General features: G+C 40.5%; 1 protein-coding gene and 2 long non-coding RNA genes across 9 annotated transcripts; all 3 read right to left on the reverse strand.

The window, feature by feature from the left end:
- Positions 1–2,104: 2,104 nt before the first annotated feature.
- Positions 2,105–15,398, reverse strand: LOC117440842 (von Willebrand factor A domain-containing protein 5A). Of its 7 annotated transcripts, none has more exons than XM_071202126.1 (6): positions 15,310–15,398; positions 9,596–9,762; positions 9,404–9,518; positions 9,065–9,210; positions 8,895–8,983; positions 2,105–2,320 (listed from the first exon to the last, which is right to left on the reverse strand). In XM_071202126.1, the coding sequence occupies exons 4-6, from the start codon at positions 9,200–9,202 to the stop codon at positions 2,311–2,313; spliced, it is 237 nt and encodes a 78-aa protein (XP_071058227.1). In that variant the 5' UTR covers positions 9,203–9,210; positions 9,404–9,518; positions 9,596–9,762; positions 15,310–15,398; the 3' UTR covers positions 2,105–2,310. The 7 variants fall into 7 exon arrangements, 1 of the variants encoding a protein (XP_071058227.1); XR_011642777.1 differs by lacking the exons at positions 2,105–2,320; positions 8,895–8,983; positions 9,065–9,210; ... (1 more) ...; positions 9,596–9,762; positions 15,310–15,398 and adding exons at positions 11,256–12,077; positions 12,239–12,296; positions 13,132–13,268; ... (1 more) ...; positions 13,916–14,052; positions 14,815–15,293; XR_004551321.2 differs by lacking the exons at positions 2,105–2,320; positions 8,895–8,983; positions 9,065–9,210; ... (1 more) ...; positions 9,596–9,762; positions 15,310–15,398 and adding exons at positions 11,256–12,077; positions 12,239–12,355; positions 13,132–13,268; ... (1 more) ...; positions 13,916–14,052; positions 14,815–15,293.
- On the reverse strand, positions 5,091–6,716 carry LOC139433211 (uncharacterized). The gene is made up of 3 exons (XR_011642773.1): positions 6,395–6,716; positions 5,984–6,150; positions 5,091–5,387 (listed from the first exon to the last, which is right to left on the reverse strand). It is a non-coding gene; the product is annotated as an uncharacterized lncRNA (long non-coding RNA).
- Positions 15,399–16,334: 936 nt separating the features above from the next.
- On the reverse strand, positions 16,335–17,610 carry LOC117440841 (uncharacterized). The gene is made up of 2 exons (XR_004551319.2): positions 17,141–17,610; positions 16,335–17,041 (listed from the first exon to the last, which is right to left on the reverse strand). It is a non-coding gene; the product is annotated as an uncharacterized lncRNA (long non-coding RNA).
- Positions 17,611–20,499: the final 2,889 nt, after the last annotated feature.

Consider the following 20,499-nt stretch of genomic DNA (forward strand, 5'->3'; position numbering starts at 1 on the left):
TCCCCACCTCTGTGTCAAATCTACAGCTCCTCTACCACAATCATCAGCAACAAGTGGACATGGAGAACTACATGTTGCTAAATCCACCGCTGAGAATAAAGAGAATGGCAACAAGGCAACCATGCTCGCTCGGGAGGTCTTATTCGCTGCTTTTGGTGTATTTTGTGGCGGAAGTACAGCGCCACTTAAAGGCCCGTCATATGTACAACCGCTCTGCAAACAAACCCAATAGAGTCTGGCTGCAGACCGCAGCAAGGAGGCGGATCGTATAGGGGCGGATCCTATAGGGGCGTTTCCTATAGTGAACGACGGGAGCCGGCTCTCGCCCGCGAACGAGAGGTTTTTTGTTTTGTTTTGGCGGAGGGATCTAGATCGGCATGAAGGCACATTATGCAATGTGCAATGTGGACATTATCCCGCTTATTACACATGGCCACATTCTCAACAAAGTAACGACATGACTCCCAATAATAATTGAAATGCTTTTATGGATTTAGAAAAAGATTTTATTGATTTAAAAAATAGTTTTATGTATTGATTTAAATTGACATGCATCCGCTAAGAAAAGTAGTCCGTTGTTACTGTTTGAACTAACGTAACAACGGCAGGAACTGCTTCTATAGTGTTTTTGAGGAGCTTTTTGATTATAGATTTGAAAACATCGTTGCTTGCTTTAAAAGTAGCACAATTCATTATGTCAAACCTTGAAAGATATCCCTGCCCTAATGCCAAAAGTAACTGGCAACTGAATAGCCTATGTGTCGCCGTAGCTATGATGTCTATGTCTGGACCGCTGCGTAAAAAGGAGGGTTTCTGCCCCATTACCTCTCTTCTTACTTCTATAAGAATAAAACACGGAGGACGGAGATCTCTTTTTGTCCCCATCTTCTCCCCGCTGCAGCCTAGCAGCTGATCTCAAAGCATGCTCCCCTCTCCTGCAGGGAGAACAACTATATGTATATACTTTATATAGGTTGATACAGTAGCCCCTTTTTTAAAATAGTTTTTATAGGTGTTGCTATCTGTTTTGTGTAGCGTGGTTCTACAAGCAAATCAATGCATTCATTGGGTGGTATCAGAGAGTTACACGGGTCTGTAAATGCAATGAAAACAATTGGCCACAGCAAATAATTTATATTAAACATGCAATTTTTACTTTTGAATACTTCAGTACAAAGGATGTCTTGAATAATTTAAGTGATATATGTGTACACACAGGGGCGGACTGGCCATCGGGACGTTCGGGACGAATCCCGGTGGGCCGGTACTGAAGTGGGCCGGTCGGACGATGTGGGCCGGCCGGTAACCGGCAGGGCTCGACATTAAATGGCCCGCTGGCACGGAATACCTGTGGTATTGGTATCTTGACTAGCAATTTAGTTAAATTGTTTCGTTTATTAACGCTACAACATAGCGTTCCGTGAGTCGGTTGTCGTTGTTGGGTGAAAAGCAAACAGCTGTTTGCTGCGGAGCGCAGCGCGAGCAGGCTCCCGTGAGCGGGAGCGCGCTCCTTCACTACAGATCATCGCGCTACCTAACCATTCGCCAAATGTTTTTAATCGGTTAAATTTTAAACCGGTCAAGCGCCGTGCAAAAAACAATCTTCAAATAAAAGAAAGTCACCGGAGGAGTTAAAGGAGAGTGACAGGGAGCATGAGAAGAAGATGGAGAGAAAGTTTCAGCCAGCTTGATCGATGGAGTTGGCTTCTATAGAGTGGTGCAGTGACGCGTCCTAAAACCAGGGGCGGCGGGTGCTGTAGGCTAGGGAAGGCTAAGCATTCCCAAATATTTGTGTCACTGCATCCTGGTAAAATAAAAATATAATGTATAATGTTTGTGTCTTTGACATTAGCACTGCTATGCAGCCACCTGTGCCCTATACTACGAAGCCAGTTCAAACCCTGGATATGTTTGAGTTATCTAAACTAACCAGGCCAGGCTCCAGGATGAAATGACTGAGGGGGCTGTTAAAAAATCAGAGGGGGCGACTTTTTTTTCACAACTGTCACGGCCTGGCTCTTGGCCAAAAACGTGAAACGGACACGATGTAAGGAAATATATTTATTATTACCATTAAATTAAACAGAGCTACCACAATGGGATGTGTTAATCAGTAAGATCAGTAGTGTATGTGTGCGGGTGTGTGAAAATGATGTGGTCGTGCAAAGTGTTGAATGCCAAACTAAGGTGAAGGGAAATAAAATCATAAGTCAGGTATGCTCTCCAAAACAAATCCTCCAACAGAGAGAGCAAGCAAGTCTCTGGCTCGAGCCTTTCACTCCTCATGGCCGTACCGACAGCCAGGTGCCCTCAATCAGTGCTGAACGTTAAAGGGACATACACACACACATCAGTTATCAGTTGCACATTTCCAATTACAGAAGCCGGTTTGTGTGAAGGCTTTGTCTGCATTAGCACTACACCCTATGTTAAACTTTCTACATGCAAAGCAAAATGCAGCATCAGCCACAACTGAATATTCCAGCCACTTTCTTCCATTAAACCTATTCTTGGTAAAGGTGCGTTTTGTTCATTAATTATTCGGACAGGGTAGGACTGCAGGATAACCTGGGTTGGCCCCTCTGTCCCAAGATCGTCAGGCGCAGTGGCATTAAAAGATGGAGCTGGAGGCGACTGTTGACCCATTCTAGTGCTTATTGTGGAACAAGATGCTCTGGCCGCCGCCGGGACATCTTCTCTGGCTGGTGGAGTTAACTCGCTCTGAACTAAATCCCTCTCTGGAAGCTCGGCCTCCACAATATCTTTGCTGCTGCTAGAACTACCAGCCTTCTTGTTGGACAACCACTTTCGGATATCCATCCTGACCTAAACGTGTCTTCTCTTTCTTCCTTTCCTTCTCACTGCTCTATAATCTCTTTGCTTCTTTATTCCGGATTTACCCCTCTCATTCTGTTATTTTCCTCTGATCTTTAATTACAGATAGTACATTATTAGATGGCTGCACTTTGGTTAATAGACTAACTTTGATTTCCTCAATTCATAAATTGACAGGCTCTGTAATTATACCATAACATTTTCTCCTCTATCCCTTAACTCGTCTTCCTATACAGATTGACATACTTAATTACTATATACTCTAGTCATGTCAGGATTAAAGAAAAATGAATCATTAATCATCATTACATGGTTGATTTTTTATTTTCAGAATTGAATGTTCAAACCAAGACCTACAACCTGGCATTTCATAATAAAGTGACTAATATATAAACCAAATGTAATATTGGATAAAATACTACACCAAATGGACAGACACAGATTAAAAGCAAAGCCCCCTGGTTTGTCTCTAGAGTCTAACTGCCATGAGAAAAATCGGTACCACTTTACAATAAGACTACCCTTATAAAGGGTTTACGAATAGTTTGTAATTCATTTATTAATTAAGTTGTGAAAACTTTATAAATCATTAGTAAGCTTTTATAAGATTTGAGATAAACAGGGCAACTGTGACCGGTTGCTTGCCAAATAGTGAGCCCACATTTATCTGTACTGCTAAGCCTTATTGGAAATGTTAGTAACTCATTAATAATGGAAATGTGTTTTACACTTTACAATAAGGCTCCCTTTTGGCAGTTATAAATGTTAGTAATTCATAAATAAATGGTCATAAAGAAATGTCAAGAAACATCAAGATGGAAGGGGTCTAAGGACAGAGGGTGTCGTATTGTCATACTGATATGCTGTACAAACTGTGAAGTCCACTGAGACAAATGTAACATTTGTGATATTGGGTTATATAAATACACATTGATTGATTGATTGATTGATTGATTGATTGATTGATTGAAGGGGGGAATAAACTCACTGAACAACAGATACCAAGGATGCTGGCTGATGAAGAAGACGAAGTAAGCTAGCCAATATAAGGCTGTCATCTTGCCAAATAGTGAGCCTGTGTTGACGTATGAAAACTGTTAGAACTGGTTTATAAATGGTTCTTAATGATTAATAAAGTGTTTACAACTTAATTAATAACCTAATTATTTATGAAATCTTTATAAGGGTAGTCTAATGGCGCATTTCCACTGCAACGGGGTAGCCCCGTTTAAGCGTCCCTACGCGTCCTCGCTCAGGCCTCGGGCTGCTATGCCTCGCTGGCCGGCCGAGGCCGTGGCGCATTTCCATTACACTTTAGGACCTGGGGTAGCAACGCAGTGTAGGCGGGGCGATCAGCTTTTTGGTCGGAGCGACGCTGGGTAAAACTGCAGTGGCGTCATCTTCAATGCGACACAACTCACAAAACACACACAACAATGGAGGATGTGGAAGCGATCGTTTACTTGTTTCTTGGTGTGTGGCTTGTTATCACAGCAAGAAGGAAAGTGATCACAGCAAGCATTGTATTGTATTCATTGTATTGAACATAAATAAATCCTTTTTTTTTTTCATATACATGTGTTTGTCAAATGTTTTAAACAAATATTATCTGAATTGAATATTTGAAATTCAAGCACCAGTAAGTACTGCCCCATAATAACATTTGAGGAAATATCAGATCATGGAAAGAAAATCTTTCTAATCAATTAAGCGAATATCAAAGCTAACTATAAACATAAATACTAAAGTGTAAAACACAGCAAAACTATATTCATAAATGCAAGTGTAAAATAGTGTGGACAATTGTAAACATGGATGGAGACTAAAGTATCGACAACATAAAATAATATATTAAATATAACCTCAATCTTTCTTCTAGACATGTTAAAAGCTTGCTTGAATGGGTTATAGGTTTATTTTGGTCTTTAAAATATATAAGGAATGTGTTGTTTGAGTGTAGTAGAACGAGGGTATTACAATTGAGCAATTTCTACATGTATTATGTATTTATCATGTATTCTTAATACCATTACAAAATAAACGTGTAATAATGTTTTAGAGTAGGACCTCAAGCTAGCAAACTCAATTTCTTGCTTTAAATCTCTTAAAAGTAAGGGGCTTTTTCCTAACTGATGGTGTTTGTTATTGCTTTATAAATTCATGTATGTTTATGATTTTTTTATGTTGGGTGCCATTCATTATCAACAAGAGATAAGATAAGTCAAAGAAGTACTTTATTGAAGGCAGTATAAAAATACAAATGTTGTATCAAAGGCATGCCATTAAACAATACAAATAAAAAATGTAAAACTGAATTGCAGCCAGCATAAATATACATGGAATTGTAAATATAAAATGAACATTTTAAAGAAAATAAATAAACAAGGAAGTACAAATGTTGCATTTAAAAATTAACTAGATAAAAAATATATAATATGTACAATAACTATTAAGGTTTTTTGAAGTATCAGGGAGGAGACGGGCCACGTCGGCTGCTCAGTCATGGTGCCGTTCCTGCTGGGCCCGATCCTCACCTCCTCGTTTCCTCTTTCCTGGGTGACAATAAGATAATAATTAGCGGGGCGGTGGTGGCGAAGTCGATAGGGACTTGGCTTGGGAACTGGAAGGTCACCAGTTCAAGTCCCCGAAAGTCCAAGTGCTACCGATGTGTCCCTGAGCAAGGCACCGTTCCCCACATTGCTCCCCGGGCGCCGTTCAAAATGGCAGCACACTGCTCCTAACACTAGGATGGGTCAAATGCAGAGAAATAATTTCCCCACGAGGGATTAATAAAAGTTCATCTTAATCTTAATAAGGAAAACACACAGTACAGGTACAGGTCACACAAGGATATAAGAATAACATGTATAAACAGAACAACAGTAAGGTGAACTAAAGAAAGTTCTGGCCCTAGATGTTTACAATGATTGTGAAAGTGAATTACATTATGTCCAGCCTGTTGATAATGAATATAAATATATGTATATGATAGGATGTCACACACAACTGTACTAGCTGCTTACTAGCTAAGACTTTACTTGTAACAGAGCATTTCCACACAGTGATATAGCTTATTTTAATTACTGACGATGGATGATCCACGGTTTAAAAAAACAATTCCAGTCGTTTTGCCATTTCTATTTCTTACCTAGAACCACACGCTGCGGTGTCGTGATGGCACTCGGTGTTGGTTGTTGAGTCGGTGTCGATTCTTCGGCTGGGGTCCGTTCTGGATTCACTGACGAAAAGTGGACGGAACACTGCCATCACCCGTTGTTCGGGAATGTTCCTCCTCACGAGTCCCAATGTAATCATCTAGAACAGCAAAATGACTTGTTAATTCCACAAACTACTGCAGCACAATACTAAATAGCAACAACAACTATAGAAAAGAAAAACTGAACGTAAACAATGGCACATATGGTGTTAGCAAACAATAGCTCTAGCTAAGGCTATCTGCCTTAGCTAGCTATGTAGCTCTTCGGGGCTCCATAAAAGCACGGGTTGTCGAACATTAATGTAAGGATAAAATAGACTTCTTTGTTAGAAGTGAGCGTACCTTGCAGGGACTCCAGTAAAGCCGTTCCGTTTTCCCTACATCGCAGGAAAGTCCTCGAAAATCCGCGCTCGGACATCTGTGCAGAGACATCCTGGAACACTTTCACATTTCGCGTTGTTCCGTCGAGCTCCCGCTGGATTTTATCATCCCCAATGAGATGTAGGAACGTCGTCACCTCCTCGGTCGACCACGGTGTGCTTTTCTTCGACGTTGCCATTTTTGTAGCTCCTCCGTTTACAAAATGCTGCAAGCTTGCTTCTTGATATATATGTGACGCGAGGGATGATCTCGCGCGCGATCTTGTGACGATTCTCTCTGACCAATCAGCAGTCAAGTGTTGACGTCACAGCCCTGGCCTGGTCTGATAGAACCACGATTTTATGGGGCCGGTAAAAGAGAGAAAAAGTACCCGCTAGCCGGTACTAGGCTATATGGAAATGCCACCAAAAACTGGCCTGGCCGCTTGAGGACGGTCCAGGACGCTTAAACGGGGCTACCCGCTGCAGTGGAAATGCGCCATTAGTGTAAAGTGGTACCGAAAAATCGAATCAATGTTCCACAATCCGTCACTAGATGTCACTCATTGTACCAATACGGTTTATATCATATACAACATATTATTATTATTATTATTATTATAGTAAAAATCTAATCTAAACTAATGTAATATTCAATCCCACACTTGACGATTGAGAACATAAATTCGTAATTTACCTCGTTTAAAGCTTTGTTGTTGCACTATGTCAATATTTATAATATATTTCGCGGGCAGGTAGCCTACATTGAATTACAAGTAGAAGAAGAAGAAGTAGAGGTAGAAGAAAAAGTAGTAGAAGAAGAAATACGCTAACGCTACAAACAGGCACAACTCTGCTCTGTTTTTACCATAGACTTGTTTTTACTGACATCATGTAACATTTTATTTCACCTTGCTTTATGTTTTTTAATGCACATTCCGGAGTTTCAACCGGGTACCGGCCACCGAAGACTTTGCCCGGAAAACGGAGACGTTTTGGTCTGTGGACTGTGTTTACAGCTAAGCACACACGCTAACTACAAGCTCACTTGGGGTTGAGACTTTTTTACACGTTGCTTGACTGCCTGCCCACATATCTGATCCAAACATAGTAAAGTATATTGGGGAAAATAATTATTTAAAGTTATTTAATAATTGTGACATTTATCGTACTTTTTGATGGATGAATGATGTTCAAAGTGAGGGGGCAAAGAATACAACTGAGGGGGCAATGCCCCCTTTTGCCCCCTCGTGGCGCCGGGTCCGAAACTAACCCTAACAAACGAGATCTCGACGCTGGTTAATATCAACTCGGTAAATCAAGCCAGGGCTTCTCTCACCAGCTGAGAGCGCGTTCACGTGAAAGGGGTGGGGTTAGCAACATTTGACCAATCACAAACAGGGACAAGTGTACTGACAGCGCAGCGTCATACTTCATTAATGAAAAGTAAACTAATATTAGACAAATATGAACTTTAAAGTTCATATTTGTCTAATATTACTTTAGTCATCCATGACTTAAACATAATAATCCAGGATACAAGCCACCTGCAAGGTGAATACAGAACAACTGGTTAAAAAATAAATAAACTACAGAGTGTTTGAAAGCGTAACAGTTTTATGATATCACTGCCCCGTCTAAGACACGGGTGGATCTGACTTTAATTACATTTGAGTTGAGTGTTTCGTCAATAATGTGTTGCTTAAAATAATACTTCTGCATACAGTATGTGACACTGTGAGTGTTGCACGGCCAGATACGACTCAGATAAGGAGATAATATAGGCTATGATATTATATGATCGATGATCTGATTGAATGTGATATGAATGATAAGTGCGACACGTCGGCGTCTTCTCGGCATACAGCAGTTTAAACTGTATTTCCTTTATCCTGTAATATGACTTGATAGATTTAAACTCTGCACACTGAGCTCTGATTTTTCAGCAGGGGGTGCTTTCACTGAGTTGATCTCTTTTCTATAGACGCCGGAGGCGGGCAGCGTCAGGTAAAAAAAAGTGATTTAGCCTTCCCAAACCTGAGCCTCACGCGCCGCCTATGCCTAAAACCCTTTTCTAATCTATCGATTAGATTTATGATTCGAAATTATAAAAGTAGGGTAGACATGTGGAGATTATCCGCCTGAACAAAACGTGTATTTATCAAACAGGTTTGTTTCCACAGACCTTATTTCCAGCTATTTTTACAAAACCCTGTGGAGGTTAGGGTAATGTTGTGAATCGAGTGGCCTGTGTTCGTCGTCCATAACATACGCCTGCCCATACCATAACCCCACCACCACCATGGGCCACTCGATTCACAACATTACCCTAACCCTAACCCTCACACCAGATACTGACTGGTTCTCTTCCATGGTCTCCTGGCTGTACTCCACACTATTACTGCAACCAATGCGCATATTCATGCTCAACCATTAACACCAAAGACAGGAATGAATGTGTTGGGCAATAGTGAGTGACTTACGGGAAGATGTGTTCATGACTGGACCCGAAACTGTAGATGTTAAAAAAGCAGCCCATTGGTAGACTCTTCAACAGGAGCAGCAGAGTATCCTGAAGAGAGGAGAGAATAGATGGTAACGCCACTATGTCTAAAGGACTGATTATACCATACAAATAAAAGATAATGCATACCCTGGCACTCTTAATACGGTCCCTCTGCATGCTGCCAGATCGATCCAATAAGAACACAAACTCTCCACATGAGGCGAGTGAAGACATCACAGCCTGGGGGAACTCAGGGTACAGACTCAGCATCACTGGATCCCCCATCAGAGTGCCTGAAACACAGGAGAGACACAATTAATGACCACCACCACTAGAAACTCAAAATAAAAATGTTGAATAATCTCTATTGTCATTATACTGAGGTATAATGCAAAAAGACACAAGAGCATATCAAGGCATTTGTACAAGGCACCTTTGGTGGATGACAATGGATGAAGGATGACACCTTCACTAAAGTGTACTCACCAGACTTGGCAGAGGTCTATCCTGCCTCCACCACAGCTGTGGGCTGGTGGGCATCTTTGTAATAAATCAGAAGTTCAACATCTCTGTCAAACTTGTGTCCTGCAGCCAACTTGACCTGCAGGTCCAAAAACACACTGATTATCTGAGTAAAGAGGAAGAACCACATTATGGAAACATCAGCACTCTACCCACCGTGGCCTGGCTCTGCTCTGTGTTCAGATACTCCAGAGGGTCCAGGGCACAGTTGGACTCTACTTTAGAGACAGGGCGAGGAGAGGACACTCGGGCAGAGAAAGACAGACTGTAGGGCACCAGAGAGGCGGGAACAGAGGTCACCTGGACACTGCCACCTGCACTACCTGTAAACAACCAGAGACACGTTAGGAATGCTATTTAAAACAAGTGCAACTGTGAGTGACAGAGGGAGGTCAGAGAAAGAAAATTGCAATTACCAACTGAAAGACTTGATATGACTTTAAACATGCCAACTATTACATTAAAATAAATGTATGTTTTTGAATAAGCTTATTATATGGTACATATGCATATAAGGTCATGTTATAGCTGTTTCAATTTATGTACCCTACTATTAATTAATTACAATAAAAATATATTATACATGACTTAATCAGTTTTTCTTTTCATTCTAAGTGTATTGCTATTTTATTCCTGTTGGCCGTTTCATTTATTACTGATAATGAAACCAAAGGAGAACATAAGCATTTTTATGGCCACACTCCAGGACTTTTGGGGAAGTCGCAAGACAATACAGTCAACAGCAGGTGATAGGAAATATTGTGTTGGCAATCTTTTTTTAAACAGTGAACTGTTCCCCCTCCCTGTGAACTGCTGTGAGAGGAGAGGAAAGAACCTGCCTACTCTCTTATCAGAGAGTAAGGTATAAATCATTATAGGTCTTACACTCAACAAACCACTTTGTTCTGTTTATGCTGTAAATATAGAAACACCTAAAATATGAATCATTTTCATTGTGGGTTATACAAGAATATAATTGATTATAACTAACTTTCGTTTTAAGTATTCAACATACTATGAAGCTCTCAACACCCTCTTTTTAAAACGCAAAGTTATCAAACAGCAACAACTAAAATTGTAAGCATACATACATATTCAAAAACCATCAAGAAGCATTCTCATTATGGGTTCATACAAGAATATGATTGATCATATATGATTTATAATTAACTTTCGTTTTAAGTATTTACTTCATACTATGAAGCTCTCAACAACCTCCACACTCTTCAGATGAACTGACGAGAAACAATATAAATGTTGTCAAGTTTCCTAAACTCCTTGTCCATAAAATTGCTCATTTTTTATGAAAAGCTCCTTTGCTGCCCCCATGTGGCACAAACACACACTTGCATTGAAAACCAAGTGTAGACACACCCAGAGCCATAGAGATAAGAGTTACGACACTCTTTGATGTCGCCGCCAGCCGGTCACGTGGTTTATGTATGCCGGGATAGTTCAAAACGCACTTCCGTGGCAATGCTTCTCTATGGCAAAAACAGCACAAACATGGTGAAAATAGTCATGGATTAAACCAACGCTGTTATTTTTTAAAGATTGCTTTCATATTTACATGATGTGGTTACACTTTGTATGGATTGGCAATATTTACAAGTTTCGTTATTTAACGATATTTTGAGGGGAAAGTGTGGTAGCACAAGCAGGCTATGTTGCTGTCACTGTCAGGTCAGTCACGTCCGTAGTATAGTTGCGCTGCGCTGTCATGTACTTATATGGGACAGACAGACAGCAGCGATTGCGTTATTGAATGGTAAATATATATAAAAAAAACACACACACCCAAGTACTTTTTCAGCTGTAATTGCATTATTGCATACTTTTTATTGACAGTTTTGCATTTGGAGAGGCAGGGTGACAACGGAAAGCTTGGTAGCCTATTACTTATTAAGAACAGTGTATGAAAAAAGTGATGTGTGTTAGAACAAAACAAAGTCAAATGAATGAGAATGAGAACAGGTTCAACAGAAAAAGATTAATTCAGCCAAAAAACACAATTTTGATTAATCTAAAGTGTAAAACAATCTTCAACACAGACCCAATTAGTGCCCTTGGACAACAAAATATATGGTGGGGCAAAGAAACGATAAATTAAATTGAGAGAGTGGGAGACTGAAAATGATACTATGATAAATATTCAAACTATTTACAAAACTATTTACAGAAGCTCCTGTTGAACCATGGTTCAACAGAGCAACAAAAACAGGTTTGTCAACAATACAAATTAAAATGACGAGGCCGTTTGCCAGGGGGAGGTGATCCAGCGACGAGACAATAAAGCAATTCATATTAAGTTCTGTTGAGACACCACAGGATATAAAACCTTCCAAGCGATGACCTCTCCTCACCTTTCACCTGTATTTCCTCAGGAGACTCAGGTCCTTCAACGTCTGCAGCACAATAAGCACCCACCCACAATTGTTGTTCGCACAAGCATAATTATGCGAACAACAATTGTGGGTGGGGGCATTTTACAAATACAAACAACTATTTACAAAAAAGCAACTATTTACAAAAAAGCAATACAGAACTCTAGTCTAGGGCATCCAGGGGCCTAACCATTTTGAAAAAAACAAGAAGGTTCTTTGTGAAAGGGACATCCTCTTCATCTGTTTCCTGGGCCCTAAAAAGCAGAGCAAGAATAGGAACAGTGGTGAATAAGGGGAGAGAATACAGTTGGGAGCAGACTGAACAGAGGACAGCAATATTCATGTTAAAATGTTTGCACAATAAATATTATGGCACTTTCGTTTATATTGCATTTTAATAGATCAGTTGTCATACATAGCATTTGGGTGCTCTAATCGATCCGAGAAGGGGTTCTGGATGTAGTATGGCTTCCCTAAGGACGTAGAGCGAAGGAAGAGATGCATGGCAATGGTCAACAGACAAAACCTGTGTCTGAAAGAGGACAACAACAGCAGAAAACTCTGTCATGTAAGTAATGTTCACAGAGGTGACATGACTTATTAACATTTTAAAGGGCATCATATTTCCAAGTGTAGAGAATTATGACTCTTCAATGACATTTGAAGTGTGCAGGGGAAACTGATCAAACCTACACAGGTACACTTTGAAGACGACCAATATATTGGCAACAAATCAGGAGAAAATTTGAGGTTGAGGCCAGATGCTGTTCCAACAGTATTTATACATCGGCCTAAACCGAAAAGGAGAAAATTCACGTCAAGGAGTATGCCTCCAGCTGTCAGGAATAATGACCACACCTATTACTGCACATCAAACATTGGTATGATATATGAAGCTAACATTGTTTCCCATGTTATATCATTCAAGGATAGACTACACTCCTAATGCAACTTTCAGATTATACAGCTTCAAAAATACCAGGGTTCAGGGATTCTCTGAAGACTCATATACCACATGTACATAATACAGATTTCTTCATACTTTAACATTGCCAATAGACGAACTTAGATGAATGTCACTATAGGAGTGTACAGTAGTGTATCCTTAAATGACAATAGGTGCACATGTAAAGGCAGCATACACATATAACAGCAAGATTGCCTTGTTATTGTTACAGAGATTCAGGGAGATATTGAGGTGGAGTTCCAAGGGAATGAAAGGGACATCACAGACAGAGAGTGAGACAGATGTCAGCAGACTGCCAGGGGCCAGTATGTCAGGGGCCGACAATCAAGAGGCCACCTTACCAGAGATCAGTGTGCCAGGAACCAGTCAGTCAGGGGTCAGCTATGAAGAGGCTAGTTTGCCAGGGTCAGGTGCTCCAGGGACCAGACTGCCAAGGGCCAGTTGTGACCGGGCTCACGTGGAGGATCTAATGAGGCAACTGAGAAGGGAGAGATTACTAAGAAAGAGAGCCGAGAGGGCTCTGGGAAACCAGAAGAGGATTAATTCGGCATTAAAAAAAAAAAACACAATTTGATTAATCTAAAGTTTCAAAAAATCTTCAACACAGACCAAATTAGAGCACTTGGGCAATCAAAAAAAGGTGGGATACGGTGGGGGAAAGACACCGTGAAAAAAGCAATACAACTAAGGTTCTGTTGTGGCACTACAGGATATAAATAAGAGAGCTGGTCTGCTGGTATTAAAATAATTGAAAAGGGGTGCACTTTACCGTCCATCAGATGAGGTTTTCACCCTAGTTCAGAACGTGGAGCAGCTGTTCCGTGTGAGGATGAGCGATTCCCTCATGGAGTCCTCAAATGCAGTGTTACAGCTGGAACAAGAAGCCATGTTGCTGGACAGCAACCTGCCTTCATGCCATGACCTGAAGAAAAAAAATCCTCTCAACATACATCAGGCTGAGGTTAAGGATTGCATCAAAGTGCATCAGGGCTGAGAGGAAGGATAAACATAAAGGGTATCTTGGCAGCAAGAGTCAGAGTAAGAAGGCAAAGAAGACCCAACAGACCTCTGCACCGAAGGTCATAACATCTAGGCCACTGCCAAACACCTTACTCTGCCACACACCTATTCCCGGTCCTCCGTCAGCAGCCTCCAGCCTCCTCTTCCTTCAGCAGCAGCACCCTAGCAGTACCCTCCTCCAGCAGCAGCCCCCTCCTTCAGCAGCAGCAGCAGCAACAGCCATATGAGGCTGGCATATGAGGCTGAATAAAAAAAAGTGGTAATTATTTTTTTTAAAGTGTTTATTTTGTTAAAAATAAACATTTTGGATGCATGACCATGTTTTAGGCTCATCCTTCATTCACTGCTGTAGAGTAGCCTATTCAGTAGGCTATTATATTTTTAAGACTGAATAATACCTTTGAAGAACAATCATTAAACTAGTGTGTATATTACAATACAAAGGAATCTATCCTAGCATGCCATCAAGCATTACAAAGTAGCGCTAGGCTAGTTGTACAGTACAGATGAGTTAACACGGAACAGTACAAAAAAAAACTAAGTACAGTCAACATGTCACATAATGAAATGTTAGTATATCCCAAAATGCAATGAAATATTTATCACAAACGCCACCTCATTTCTACTAGTGCTAGCAGTTAAGTCATATCCTACAGAAAAAGCCGACTAAGGATGGCTGACACGGTCAGGTTCAGCAGATAAAAACCAAAATAACAAAAAAAAAACATAATCAATCTAAATCCTGCTTGTTAGTTACCCAGCATCATTGATATATAAGCTGCTAGCGATTCATTACTGAAATATTACCTTCAAATCAAAACTGACGAAGTCGCGCTAGCTAACTAGCAGGCAATGCTAGCAAAATTGGTTGTAACAACCAAGATAAAATATAGATAATTACGCTGTGCATATACAAATGAAGACCAGTATAAGCATCATAAAGGGCCTCTGATACAATATAGACAGTTGACAATTCAAAAGAGTTCGATATTTCAGCAACTTACCTCTGGAACTAATCGACGCGCCGTAATGTAAGTGAATGAGGTCCAATGCCCAAATGACAATATGTTGAACTATTTCGAGGTCCATACCCCGGAAGTATGCGCCGCCATTTTTTACAACGGAGGTCTATGGGAGTGTCGTAACTCTTAGTATCTCTAGGGCTCTGGACACACCTACTAAAAGTCAGTTACATTTCCTGTCACGTTTCTATTTGCAGCTAAATTATACTTCAAAGATCTTCTTTTAAAAAAATCACAACAAACTGCCAAAGACATTTAAATACTTTTAGATTTTCGTAAAATTAGTATTAGTATGCTTGCTTAATTGCAATTTGTGCGCCGATGGAGCGTGCTGTCATATCAACATCGTCATATTTTACAAGTGGCTTTGTGAAATGAATGGCTCAACACAACTTTGTCTGGCTAGTCAATGATTATTGTACATTTAACACAATAACATCTGTTGGCCTATTGTCTGCTATTTAAAGACATGCCTACCAGAAGAAAAGGGTGCACGCGACTGGGCAGTCTTCGGTGTTTTCCTCCTGCAGAAATGTTGAGAAGCTTACTGTAAGTCCTGAGCTACACGTACGAGGTGGGCTTGATTCATGACGAAGCATCGGGCGGAGCTTGGAGACGACTTCAGTTTCTGTTTAGGAACTGGCCAGGGGTGAGGGTAGTAGGCTACTCAGATCTTGTACTTTAGAAAAAGTAGAAGTACAAGAGTGTAAGAATACTCTGCTCCAAGTAAAAGTCCTGCATTCAAAATGTTACTCAAGTAAAAGTACCAAAGTATTCGCATCAGAATATACTCAGTAGGCCTACTCAAATTGGTCCAATAATACATGTGTTGTCGATTATAATTATTGAATTGTGTTTATCAAAGCTGGTAAAAATGCTCTTTTTAATATAGATAGATTGTGAATTTACTCCAGGTGTAACTAAAGTCTTATTTAAGGGTTGATTATATTTCACATTATTAATCGAAATGTGCAATAACTCAAGGTATTAAATAAATGTAGTGGAGTAAAAGTACCCTTTTTACCTCTGAATTGTTCTGGGGTAGAAGTACAAAGCAGCAAAAAAGTGAAATACTGAAGTATCTAAAATGTGTACTTAATTAAGTAGGGTATCCTACTTACAAGAACCGCCCAACTGAAGGAAACCATGCCCTACCATGTCAAATTAACCCCTGCTTTATCTAATATGTGAAGAAGCAGTGTACACAAATTAACACAAATGACTGTATGCTGCACATCAGCCTGTGAGACAGTCCTTGTCTCCTTGCTTCCTGGCTTTCCATCTAAACTCCTTACTATCAATATGAGTCAGGAAACATGTAAACGCAGCGTCTTAGTCAAACAGCTGGCAGCCAAAAGTGGCATGTGTTAAATTAGTAGGTTTTTTGAGGGAAGATGAAATAATAAATACAATTTTGCCAGTATTTAAATTCAATGAACACAGATTGAAGACATTGCAGGATAAACTCCAAACAGGTAATGAAATCAAGGAACAACCGTGGCCCATTTGTAGTGTTTTTATTAGATTTGAAGGAAATACTTAGCACACCCCATATTTGTCATTGCATGTAACATGGATACAGTAAATGGTTATATTGTTAGCAACTCAAATAAGGCTGAGAAAGGACGTACAACAGGAAATCATTTTGTTGAATGCTCAAAAACTATGCCTTGGTTTGAAGGACAAAGCCTCAACATATGTTTTGAGCCTATTTGTATGGTAGTACTCGTATAGTATTTAGTACAAACTATAAACAGACAAGCAGTAAAATAGTTCAGCTTTTTAAAAACATGATGAAATAATCCCTTTATGAGGATACCGTGTCCAAAGACACTCACTGGTTTACTCATGTATTATTACCTCAATGTGGTGATCAATTGAACTCTTCTTAATCATAATTTAGCTTGATCAACAACAATTGTACTTTTTGCATCTATGAATCTGACTGAAATTGATGCAGTGCACTTCATATTAAAAGGGGAGTGATTTAAGACAGATGAGGGAGAGGCAAGCTTACATCCACTTAGGTTTAAGCCATTTCTACAGCAAAATAAAGAAAAGGTATTTGAATGCCAGTAAATCTGCTTGCTGGCAACAATCCTGAAGGAGAAGTTGCTTTAATGAAAACCTCAGATTCCCAGGGCATCTTTCTGCACCTTACAACCCAGCAGAGTGTTTCCAGCCTCCACACACTGCGTCACATGAGGTGCTGAAAACAAACACAGAACCAGTCATCACCAGAGGAACCCGATTTTAAATGGTACACTGTTAAAAACAACAGAACATCGATCATTGTTCTGGTTTTTACCGTTCTGAGCACGCAGCCATGACACAGCCTTCATAGCCAGAAGCTCCCACTCCTCCTGAGCATCCATCTTGAAACCATGAAGCCAGATCAGAGCCAGAATGGTGGCCCACACTTCCTTGTTCACCTAATTCACAAAAAAAGAAAAAGAAAAGATGTATAATAAGTGATGAGTGACAATCAATGGATGTGGGTATTTTATTTTCACTGGCCTTGTTGATTCAGTGCATATAGTGCTAAGTTTGTATCATGACTATCTGTTTTTGTTTTACTATCAGTGTTTCCTTGCTGGTTACAATTGATGGACCAAATATCCAGTGCCGCTTAGACATGTTAATGTGTCCGAAAAACCTTGAAGACTCCCTCTCTTCAGTAACATGCTCTTTGTATTACATTCCATTACATTGCATTTAGCTGACGCTTTTATCCAAAGCGACTTACAATAGTTATACTGTTGTTCAACAATATGTGACTTTAATATCACCAGTGTATGTCTGAGTTTCTATCGTGATATGCATCTAATGCTGCGTTCACACCGGACACGATGCGATGTTTGGGGGCGGCGCGATTACACGTAAAGTCAATGCAGAGACGCGGACAGACGCAAATTCGCTACGACGGCAAGCATGAAGCTCTGGACGCGAAATCCGCGCGATTGAACGGTGCCGCGACAAACGCTCGAGTTCAATTTTTTTTTTTTCAACTCGAGCGTCATATTCGCGTAACGCGATCTCGCCAATCAGTGGTGAGGATCTCAGCCTGCCGTCACTGACGTTCAACCAGAAAACATCAGCCGTTAGCTGTTAGCAGTTAGCACACAGAGCTCACAGCTCCTCATATTTGTTCAGAAACTGGACAAAAGTTAAACAAGAACAAACCACAGACTGTCTGTGTCATGGCGAATACAGTCGCTGGTTTATTTATGTCTGTAGGCCGTTGTTATGAGTGTGGACGGTCGGAGCAAATACTGCGTTAGCTTAGCCTGATCGACCCGATCTCCATTCAGAAAACAAGCATTTTAAAAAGGTTTTTCGCCTGCCGTCTTGTCTGCAGACTTGTCAAAGCATTAATTCATGGTTTTTACTAACCGGTATCAGTATGTTGTTACTTCGGCATCATTTAGAAACGTGTATTACAATTTAATCACGGTAAAATGTGTTCATTTTGTTCTAGCTCCCGAGCCAGCGCATCTTGTTTGAATGACGCGAGTAAACACAGCTGACAGCCGCGGTGAAACTCGAGCGTTTAGAGCAGTGGTTCTCAAACCTTTTCTGTCAGGCCCCCCCTTTGGAGAAAAAAAAAAGTCGGGGCCCCCAACACAAATAGTCAGGCTCAGTGGCGGCGCCAGAGATTTATTTTGGCGGTGCTGTGGGGTAGCTTGACGTTTCATAGAGGGTGCTCAAACATTTAGGGTTTCTCATTGATGTTCCGGTCGCTACAGTGGAATTTTCTACTGCAACAATCCTCACACACATACACAGTGTACCCGCGACTGTTACAATGAAGGCTCGATAATCAGCTCACGGCATATAGGTGTAAGCAGGGGTAAAGTGCTATTTTTATAGGTGGTGTGTGGACCTCACATAGGGGGGTCCGGGGGCAAGCTCCCCCGGGAAGATTTATTTTTAAATATTGAAGTTGAAAGCATCACTCTGGTGCACTTTGAGAGCAAAATGAAGAGATCTATGGATACATCTCTCAACACTCATATGAAACAGAACTGTAAACAGATTTACTTTTTCTTTATGGATATTTTACAAATCACCCTTTTAAACTTTATTCTTGTTTTACTGTCATATAGTATTTCATACCTGTTTTTCATTTATTCTCTTATTTTTTTATAACTATAATGATCATATAAACGTGTGCCTCGGAAATAATTGTTTACATTAATGGTGACCAAAACGTTTGAGACCCACTGAGATAACACTGAGAGAAAAATATTTAAGTATAACAAAGTAAATTTGAACTGTGCCTGTGGCTATGTATGCATATGTTATGTACACTTATTTGTATTTTTCATGTACTTTTTCTTTTAATGTTTAATTGAACTATTCATATCTTAGACTGCACTGTAACTTTTATCCATGTATTTTTTCTTTTAATGTTTATTTTATTAGCTTTTCTTTTTAATGACTGATTTTAAATACCATTTTCTTAATGTCTTTCATTTTTTGTAAAGCACTTTGAATTGCCTTGTGTTGAAAAGTGCTATAAATAAACTTGCCTTTACTTTTGTTTGGCCTTAGGATGGGGATAATTGGATGACCATTTTAGTATTCACTTAAATTGCATGAAATTATGAGCTGTTTTGTTTTAATTTTGTTGTATATATGTTTATGTATGTTTTGAGTGTGTGAGGATCCCAGGAAGAATAGCCAATGTTCATGCTAGTGCTAATGGGGATCCTAATAAAGACATAAGTCCTTTAGCTCACCGAGTCTCTCAGTCTGACAGGAGAGGACTCTCCTCCACTTTGTTGTTGAAAAACTCCTTATATCCGTTAGTGTAGCTCTCTCTCTCTCTCTCTCTCTCTGAGTGTGTGAGGAGTTCGGTGGTGGTGAGCTGAGAGCGTGGTGAGGTTTGATGGTAACTTTTCGAAAAAGTTTTCACTTTTTTCTTCTTCTACTTTGTTCATTGTATGATTGTTTATTGGTCTTGTTTGTTGTGAGTGTAGTTAGTTTTTTCTTCAGTGAGAGAAGCGTGTTTCTCTGCAGGGATGGCTTCCTGTGAGATGCCGTCCCTGCGACACGGGGTGAGGGTGATCCCTCAGGAGAACAGTACGGTGGAGAGTGTGCTGCTGGCGGTGGGGGAGCAGGTGGGACACGGAAACATCTCCTACGCATCCCGCATGAATAAAGCTGTGGTAGTTTTTGTAAAGAAGCAGGAGTTGGTAAGCCAGTTAATTGAAAGTGGCTTAAACATAAATGATGAGTTCATACAAGTGTCCCCACTGGCAGTGCCTTCTACCCGGATTACCATATCGGGAGTCCCTCCATTTATTCCTAATGAAACGCTGGAGAAAGAGCTTAAACGCTACGGGAGAATGGCGAGTGGCTTCCGCACGGTGAGTCTGGGCTGTAAGGACACCAAGCTGAAGCACGTGCAGTCTCTGCGGAGACAGGTGTTTATGTTTTTGGACAGCACATCGCAAACACTGGATGTGTCTTTCCGTATTAAATATGAGGAAGGTTTCTACATGGTGTATGCGAGTGCGGGCAGTGTCAAGTGTTTTGGTTGTGGTGATGTGGGGCACAAGAAGATCGCTTGTCCGCAGAGACTGATAGCAGCACTTATATTGGAAGGAAACATTGTGAATGAGAGTGGAGAGGGAACCAGCGGAGTTGCTAGGCCTGTGAGCG

This window comes from Pseudochaenichthys georgianus, unplaced genomic scaffold, assembly GCF_902827115.2.
Source record: "Pseudochaenichthys georgianus unplaced genomic scaffold, fPseGeo1.2 scaffold_1275_arrow_ctg1, whole genome shotgun sequence".
Taxonomy (NCBI): Eukaryota; Metazoa; Chordata; class Actinopteri; order Perciformes; family Channichthyidae; genus Pseudochaenichthys; species Pseudochaenichthys georgianus.